Raw genomic sequence first — 10006 nt, forward strand, 5'->3', positions numbered from 1 at the left:
TTCAAAATTCTTAGATTATACGAGGGATATATATGAAAGAGAATAAATAAAAGTGACTGGTGATGAGAAAAAGGCCCGGGTTCTGATTCTCCATGTTTGTGTTCCAGATATTCAGATGGCATGTAACCTATGATGGTGACCCATGTCCTGATTTGAATATTTATGTGTTTGTAAGAGTGAGTTGATGGTGAATGGGGGAAGAAATAAAAGGTGTAGTTTGCATTTGATTTGTATTAGTATTGAGTGTATGGTTTGAATTTGATCCTTTTGTAAGGGATGAGAGGTAGCCTAAGAGTGCATGCAGTCATTTTTCACACAGTAATACCAAATTTGAAACTGTTTTTCCCCCCTTATTTTTTGAATTTCTTTGTTTCTTTACTGCAAAAGATATGCGCTTTATATAATTATTGGGAGCTTGCCTTTGTTTTGAGGCAGATTTAAACTCTACATGAACCTTCGATTAGCCATGTAAACGGCTTGAGCCTTCTTGTAATATTGAATTCGGGCCAGGCTTGGGCTTCCCATACTTTCGTTCAAGCTTTGAACTAGAAACTAATTTCTTGTCCATATTTGGCTCAATCCCAACAAAGGGTTACAATTAACAAGAAGACATCCATTATATGAACAAAAAATAATTGATTTCATTATAAAAAAAAATCCAAATTTCCACCATCAAAGTGTGAATATCTATAAATTAAATATTATGTAATATTTCAAAAGAAGAGAGTGATGGACGATAATAAAGCTTTAATTCTTTCTAAATTTTATTTCTAAGTTCTTTTCTTTGTTTTTAAAATTCTAGAAATAGAATATTATAATCTATGTTCATTATCAAGAAAATGAATATTTTCAAGATGATTTTCTTCCTCTTCTTTTAACACACAATTCTCATTTTTTAGAGATTCATTAGTAGTAGTTATCTTAATGCATTCATTCAATAACAATTGATATTCTTCACACCATTCCTCGATGATAGAGACATTTTCATCAAAATCACTATCACTTCTATCATAATTATTAGAAACAACAGATGCAATGAAAACTAGATAATCATTTTGATTATTTTTAATCTCACTCAAATTTGATGATTTACTCATACTTAACTTAAAATCACTTTAAGTAGCTTTCTTGATTTTCTTATTTTTCTTGGGATTAACTTTTTTCTATGAGATAATTCTTTCTTGAAATTATTTACTTTAATTTTTCATTTTTATGAAACTCATGATTTTCTTTTTCCATGAAGACAACTTTATTCGAAAGTGATAATTTTTGTTTATTTAATTTAACAATTACTTCCTGTTGTTCTTTTTTTTTTTTATTCAAGGGACAAAGATTCATACGGAAATTCTTGTTTCTTAAATTTTTTTATTCAATTTTTTTTTATGCAATATTTCTCAATCATGAAAACTTTTTCACAGGGGAAAAGTAAACTTTTTTTTTTCTTTTCTTTAAATTCTATGAAAACAAGATCAAAGATAAGAATAGAAGAAAATTTTAATTTATAAATTTTTCCTTGTTCTAACACCAACGAAATGTTTGTAGATCTTCTTAATAGAATACCTAGAGAGAGAAAAAGGGGGGTTGAATAGGAACTTCTTTCTTTTTAGCTCAAATTTTTATTTTTAAAATTCCTCTTTAATAATTAGAGATGAAGTGGAAAAATTCAATCGCACTAACAAACCATGATTTATATGGAAAACCATCTACAAAGCCTCCCAAAGATTTTATAAGTGTAGAAATTAAATCACAAAGTCAAATAATGTTGAGTTATGATCCATTAAATATGAAGAAGAGGTATATAATTAAATTTACTTAACATTTGTTAGTCCCTAAGACTTACACCTAATCTCATATTCAACAGTAAGTCCTGATCTCATATTCAACAGTACTATCATATTCCTTAGTCGACTTCTTAACGTCTTGAGGGGATTCAAATCTCTCTTGTAAACCAAGAAAATGAATTACAAACTTTTTGAAAGTTTTAGGTTAAGCAGAAAGAATAATGACTTAAAAAGTTTAGGTTCATGAGCTCTTGAGAGAACTCTCCTAATATGTATATATTACAGAAAACCTAGTAAACTTGAAATTCATTTTTTATGAAAAACTAATTTAGAAAATTTAAGAATTTTAGTAAGATTTGAAGAGATTTCATATTTTACTAAAAAATCATTTAGAAAACTTAAAACTCTAAGAATTTTTTTTCTTTTTAAGTTAAAAAAGATTTAGAAACACTTCCTTCCAAATTGTTTTTATTATTTGGAATTTTTTTAAAAATCATTTAGAAAACTTAAAACTCTAAGAATTTTTTTTTTTCTTTTTAAGTTAAAAAAGATTTAGAAACACTTCCTTCCAAATTGTTTTTATTATTTGGAATTTTTTTAAAAAAATTGTCAATTTAAAATTCTTTTCAAATTAATTTTATTCCAAATTTTCATAAGTCCACTTTATATTTTTTATGTCATTACTCTCAATTAACTCAATCATACTTGTTTAATCCTAAGCTGATTATACAGTAGCATTGAATCTTAAAAAGAATGTAAATTATAGGAAAACACGTATAATCCTAAACAAGATGAATGAAATAAAATTACTAACTTAATTGAAATTGCTTAATACACTAACACACATCCCTAATGCAAACATTATCCTCTGCTCATTAGCAAATCCTTCAAACCTTTATCAAAAGTTTAAGAGATAAAGAGTCTATGATCTTTGTTGTGGATGAAAGGCTTTGTAAAGAAAGATCCTAAAAGATTTGGAAACCATGTTTTAAAAGTGTTTTACAAAAAATTAAGAGCATTTTTTTTTTTTTTTAAACTTAAATATGTTTTCAAAATTGCTTCCTAAGAACATAGGTTTTGTGTAAGAAAAATAAAGATAATTTTGATCTTTTTTAAAATTTTATTATACTAAAATCTATCTCACTTTCTGTTTTTAATAAAAATAAGAGCTTTGCTCTTTTTTCAATATAGGCTTAAGGAGCACTTTATTCCAAAAAAAAAAAACCAAAAAGTTACTTTTGAGATTCAAACATTGTACATTTAATTAGAAAGCTTTCTCATAATTTTATATCCATCAAAATTTGACTTAGTTAAGCATATGCTTATAACATCACGTTCATTGAAACTTAGATCAATGGGGGAATTACGTAAGGAGCTCACATTCTAGAATTCTATTTAAATATTTTTTAAAAAATTATATTTGATCTCAATGATTATTTTTTAACATATAAAAACTAGGGCTTTAGGTATCATCACAAGCTGGATCCCACTAAATTCCTAGACTACAAAGGAGCCAATAGAATATCTCCTTCTTCTACCGGACTTGAAAATTAAGCTAACAGTATCAAGCTTTAAAGTGTATCCAAACTGCTGTATGAAGTCTTGCATTTCCCTTGGATGGATATTGATGATATGCATTGTACTTGCATGGTTCAAAGAGAGTAACCAGGGCAATGAATGAATGTAGGACATGATGGGCTAAGTCAACTCCTGCTAAGGAATTCACTCCATCTAGACCATATAGGAAGAAGAGGTGAGATGTTTGATCACATTCACATGCATGTGATCCATATTCTCAAGAGGACATTCCGTATGAAACCCAAGAGGCCAACTCTCCTTAAACAATCCAGAAGATCGAAACCCAAACGAGGGTGCAATCTCCTGAATCGGATGCCTTTTTTTTTTGTTCTTATTTCCTCTTTCCGTCTACATCTAGTTTCCCATGTGTTTTGAGCACTAGTACTATTGGAGTTCTAGATATGTTTTGCATTTTTTTTGAGGGGTGCAGAACTTATAAATACCGAGTTCCTGAAACTTATTTTCTGTGCCAATTCCTTGATCTCTTGTTCAGGTTAAGTATTTGGGCTACTTGCTTCAGATTGATTCTACTGGATTATGGCAAACCAGCCTCCCCCTTCTCGCCCATGGCTCATCCTGGGTTCCATGAGGCCAGTCGCCACACCTCCAGCACCTGCGGAAGCATCACAAGCTCAGCCTCAGGCTCAACCTCAACCTCCTGCCCCTCGTCCTATTTTTCGACCCACATTTGGTCAGGCATTTAGGCCTACAACCCAGCCTCAGCAGCCTCCGCCACAACCACCCACTGCTGCTACTGCTGCTCCACCTTTCCGGGTTGGGAATGTTTCATCGGTTCCATCTAATCCGAGTCAGAAAACCACACCTCCTTCTGAGAAAATCAAACCAACTTCTCCTCCCCCATTAGCTCTAACTCTGCCTCCTGCTTACGTAAAATCCACTCCTGAGCCAATTGAGCAGAAGACCATGACCATCGAAAAGCCCAATCCACCATTCAAGCCATCCAATGGTGGACTGCAAAAGGATGTGGGCGACACTGTGAAGCCAAGCAGCGTCCTTGACTACGAGAAGATTGAGAAGACCAAGGACATGGAGAGCAAAGACCACGAAGGTAATCACAAGAAAGCGCACTCTAAGGATAACAGCATGAAGATCACAACAATTGCAGGAGACAACAAGGGAGCTATAATGGAGCTCAACCCCGCCAGCAAGAAACACGATCCCCAAGGCAACTCCAACACAATGGCGACCCCATCACCACTCTTGAATATATTTATGAATAGCAATGTTCAAGCCGTTAACAACTCCATTCTCGTCAACGCCTCTTGCACCAACCACGAGCCTGGTGTCCATGTTTTTTTCTCTCGTGGTGGTGGCCGTGGACTGCATCTCAAAGACTATGGAGATGGGCAAAAATAAAACAGCTTGCATGCATAAAATTAATTAAGGAGGTATACGTAAGAGAATAAATAAAAGTGACTGGTGATGAGAAGAAGGCCCGGGCTCTGATTCTCCACGTTTGTGTTCCAGATATTCAGATGGCATGTAACCTATGTTGGTGATCCATGTCCTGATTTGAATATTTATGTGTTTGTATGAGTGAGTTGATGGTGAATGGGGGAAGAAATAAAAGTCGTAGTTTGCACTTGTTTTGTATTAGTATTGAGTGTACGGGTTGAATTTGATCCCCTTGTAAGGAATGAGAGCTACCCTTAGACCGTATGCTGTCAGTTTTCACACATTAATACTAAATTTGAAATTGTTTTTAACCCCTCATTTTTTGAATTTCTTTGTATCTTTACAGCAAGTGATATGCGCTATATATAATTATTGGGTGCTTGCATGCCTTTGTTTTGGGCAGTTTTGAACTCTACATGAACCTTCAATTAGACATGTAAATGGGAAGACCAAACGTTTGAACACCCATAAGGGACGTCTGAATATGGGCATTTGAACTCCTTGAAGACGTTTGAACTTCCTCATATCATTTGATTGTTGTCCCGACCATTACTAACTTTTTTATTTTGCAGTTGAAATTTCTATCTCATTTTCATGTGTTAGTCATTCGATAAGCTTTATTAAACATAAATGCCTATTTATGTCAACATTGATGATTTTCAACATGTACAAGTCAAGCTTGATAAAATCTTAAGTTAAATTGATAACGATAAGACCCACAAAAGTATATAGTGTATAATTAGTAAGAAATGAAATAAAATTATCACCTAACCCTAATATATCAACAATATCCCCCTTTAGCAATATTATGACAAAATAAATAGTTGCAACTCAAACCAAAATAAACCTAGTCTTGAGCTTTCCTAGTGTAATGATTCAACTTTTGTAATCTCCACACTCAAATAACAAACTCGTGAAAAAGTAATGTGATATCTCATATTAAAAATGAGAGAGAGTTTTTTATGCTATATAAATATGAGTTCTTTTTAACCTATATGTAGATGTATTTTAAAATTATGAGAGTCATTTTAGATTCAAAGTAAACAATATTTTTACAGTTAAGTGTTGGTCATTATAAATGCTATCAAAATCAGTCTTTGACTTAAAGTAGGGGTTTTTTTAGCCCCATGAAAGGTGTTTATCTTCTCCCCTTAACCATATGGATGCATTTTAAAGTCGTGAATGTCTTTTTGGATTTAGAGTAGATAATATCTATATAATTGGATGTAAATAGTTATAAGTAAAATATGATAAATAATAAAATAATCCATGAACTCAATGTAATATAAGATTACAAACTTGTTATTTTTCAAGATTGACTTTTTCACTTCAAAAATATTTTAATGTTTTTCTTTAAAGCACTAAAAGATTATTCAAACATGTCGAATACTCTACAACCCATAAGAAGAAGTAACTTAGATTGATCCACATGACTTCAGAACTTTTCGAAACACTAAAAAGACATCATGAAGTATTCAAAAAATCTTTATTCACCAAGATTATTCTATACATGTATTACAATGATTTTTAACTATATATAAAAGAAAATAATAAAATCATGTGCACTTACAAAAAATTCCATAAAGAAATGGAAAATTTTAAGAAAATGATAATTGAGAGAGTATATTACCTTTTCAGGACATGAATCTAGAAATCCTCAAAATAATTCCTCCCATACGATCTTAGAATAAAAAAATTGTAATTTTAATATTAAATATATTTTAAAATTACACATATTATCATAATATTATTATAAAATAATATATAATGCAACTTAATAATAAATATAAATTTATAAAATTTATATTTTTTTATCGACTTAAACCTATTATCGTTAAATATGACAAATTACATATATCAATTTTTGCAAAAAAATTTACTTTAAAATGTTTACTTTTATTTTTTATATAATCTTTTAGTGTTGTTTTTAATATTTTTATAATTTTCATTAATTTTTACATCACTATGTTTTATGTCAAAATATCCACTAATATTTTTTGATATATTTTAATATATCTATAAAATTGAGTTACTAATGCATTTATTAAAATGGATATTTTCATCGTTGCTTTAGGTAGAAGCTAAGACCATCAAACTTTAAAGTGCATTGGAAAAAGATATTTTCTCATCCAACATTCTACTGACTCTATAACGAATTTGGACAACCCAATCAGATCCTATAACATCTATTCTATTATTCTGCATCCCCACATGTTTTCTGCAAAACACAAGGAGGAAAGAAAACAACTTCTAGAAAGAAAAAAAAATAAATCTCCCAATGTAAAATTTTCCCTTACTCTACAGAGGATAGAAATGAAATACCGTGTGAAGCCTCCCCTTTCTCTTAGGGGTACGTTGTACACACATCATCACTTTTGGGCACGCATATTCCAAAGAAGCTTTTCATTCCCGCGTCATGTGTAGTTGATGGCTCAAAAAGAGTAACGAGGGCAATGTATCATGATCGCCGAGTCAACTCCTACAGGGAATTCCCTGCTTCTAGACCACGGCTTAGGAAGCAGATGTACTTTCATGGTATGGTCAATCTCAAGAGAACATTCCGTACGATACCCTTTCTATCTGCATATAGTTGCTTATGCGTTTTGAGCACTAGCATTGGAATTTTATGTGTGCTGCTTTTCTGTTTTTGTGGGTGTTGGACTTATAAATACCGAGTTCCTGAAACTTATTTTCTGTGCCCATTCCTTGGTCTCTTGTTCAGGTTGAGCATTTGGGTTCCTTAGGCGACTTGCTTCAGATTAATTCTGTTGGATCATGGCAAACCAGCCTCTCCCATCTCGCCCATGGCTCATTCTGGGTTCCCCGAGGCCAGTAGCCCCACCCCCAGCGGCTTCATCAGCACCTGCGGCTGCGTCACCAGCGCCTGAGGCTCAGCCTCAGGCTCAACCTCAACCTCAACCTCCTGCCCCTCGTCCTATTTTTCGACCCACATTTGGTCAAGCACTTAAGTCTTCAACCCAGCCTCAACAGCCGCCACCACAACCACCGACTGCTGCTACTGCAGCGCCACCTTTCCAGGTTGGAAATGTTTCATCGGTTCCATCTTATGCGAGTCAGAAAACCACACCTACTTCTGAGAAAATCAAACCACCTTCTCCTCCCTCATCTGCTCTAACTCTGCCTCCTGTCCACGTAAAATCCACTCCTGAGCCGATTGAGCAGAAGACCATGCTCATCGAAAAGCCCAACCCACCATTCAAGCCATCCAATGGTGGACTGCAAAAGGATGTGGGTGACACTGCGAAGCCAAGCAGTGTCCCTGACTACGAGAAGCTTGAGAAGACCAAGGACATGGAGAGCAAAGACCACAAAGGTAATCACAAGAAAGTACACTCTAGGGATAACGGCATGAAGATCATAACAATTGCAGGGGACAACAAGGGAGCTATAATGAAGCTCAACCCCGCCAGCAAGAAACACGACCCCCAAGGCAACTCCAACACAATGGCGACCCCATCACCACTCATGAATGTATTTATGAACAGCAATGTTCAAGCCGTTAACAACTCCATGCTTGTCAACACCTCTTGCACCAGCCACGATCCTGGTGTCCATGTTTTCTTCTCTCGTGGTAGTGGCCGTGGACTACATCTCAGGGACTTTGGAGAGGGGCAGAATAACTAGAGATCAAACAGCTTGCATGCATGCATTAAATTAATTAAGCTTTTTCATTTTCAAAATTCTTACATTATACGAAGAATGCATATGTAAGGGAATAAATAAAAGTGACTGGTAATGAGAATTCGGCATGGGTTCTGATTCTCCATGGTTGTGCTCCAGATCTTCAGATGGAATGCAACCCAAGACGGTAACTCATGCCCTCATTTGAATATTTATGTGTTTGTAAGAGTGATTTGATAGCGAATGGGGAAGGAATAAAATGTACTTTATTTGTATTAATGTTGAATGTATGTGTTGCAATTTGATCCCCTTCTGAGGGATGAGAGCTAGCCTTGGAATATGTATGCTGTTATTTTTCACTCATTAGTACTATTGGTTTTTCATGGAGCAGGGCTGATATATATATATATATATATATATATATATATATATATATATATATATTTTGTACTTATAAGCGTAACACTAACATACTTAATACTCTTTGTTTATTTAGATGATGTTATTCTCATCGGAAATAATCCACAGATGATCAATAAGTTGGTCTCTCATCTAAGAAAGGACTTTGCTTTCAAAGACTTGGCAAACTTCATTATTCTTTAGGCATTGAATTCAAGCTTTTTCCAGTTGGCTCTCATCTTTATCCCAACACAAATATGCCAAAGATCTCCTTACAAAGACCCATATGCTCGAAGCCAAACTAAATTCTCTCATAGCCAGGAAACTGAATCCTCTTCCTTATCATAATGAACCCACTGATGCCAGTAAAAATTGTCTGACTTTGTGGTGCCCTTCAGTACCTCAGTTTACAAGACCTGATCTTACTAATGTTGTAAACTTTGTCAACATTTTAAAAACTCAACGAAGAAGGAATTTCGTGTGGTCAAACACATATTTCGCTGCATTAAAGGAACTCTAGCCATCCATATCTTTTTTCTTTTTCTTTTTTTTTTTTTTTTTTTTTTTTTTTTTTTTTGAGAATAAGAAAATTGTAATTCGTCCATTAGTTCACAATTCTCATATTCCAGAGATTCGGGAATCTATTTATTTCTCTTCTTAATTTTAACATTAATTCTCATACTTAATCTCAAAACTTTCATGGTACAAGCATTATATGAATATTTTTAATTAATTAAAAATGAAATTATAATGTGCAGAAAAATATGGGAATTATTTAGGTCTGTTTGGTTGATGTTTTCGAAAACTGTTTTCTATTCTCAAGAACAAAAAAACACTGAAAACTAGTTTGGCCAAGGAGTATTAAGTTGTTTTCTGTGTTTTCAAATACCCTGATTTTAGAGAACATCTTAAAGATGTTTTTGTTGTTTTTTACACTATTCAAATAACAAAAAAAAATGGGATGTTCTCCGTGTTTTCGCCCTAATCTCTTCTTTTTCATGGTTGGTTTTGGCCTTCACGGATTCTTTCACTCTTCAGTTCAAACGGATGTGCTGCTCTGGTGTGGAGAAACTGTTATCCATTGGAGATTGCATGAACTTTTCCCTTTTTTTTTTTTTTTGCATTTTTCTCTCTCTCCTCTCCAGACATGCACCTTTTTTATTTTTCCTTTTATGGGTATGAAACAGGGA

The 10006-nt window shown here is 33.5% G+C and overlaps 2 protein-coding genes across 2 annotated transcripts; both read left to right on the plus strand.

Annotated features, from left to right (window-relative positions):
* The first annotated feature begins 3896 nt into the window (after positions 1-3896).
* On the plus strand, positions 3897-4736 carry LOC117932619 (mucin-2-like). The gene has a single exon (XM_034853898.1). It carries the CDS (start codon positions 3897-3899, stop codon positions 4734-4736), a length of 840 nt encoding a protein of 279 aa, XP_034709789.1.
* A 2814-nt stretch (positions 4737-7550) lies between these two features.
* Positions 7551-8420, plus strand: LOC117932620 (proline-rich receptor-like protein kinase PERK8). Its single transcript, XM_034853899.1, has one exon. The coding sequence runs from the start codon at positions 7551-7553 to the stop codon at positions 8418-8420; it is 870 nt and encodes a 289-aa protein (XP_034709790.1).
* The last annotated feature ends 1586 nt before the right edge of the window (positions 8421-10006 follow it).

Source organism: Vitis riparia, chromosome 15 (assembly GCF_004353265.1).
Source record: "Vitis riparia cultivar Riparia Gloire de Montpellier isolate 1030 chromosome 15, EGFV_Vit.rip_1.0, whole genome shotgun sequence".
NCBI lineage: Eukaryota > Viridiplantae > Streptophyta > Magnoliopsida > Vitales > Vitaceae > Vitis > Vitis riparia.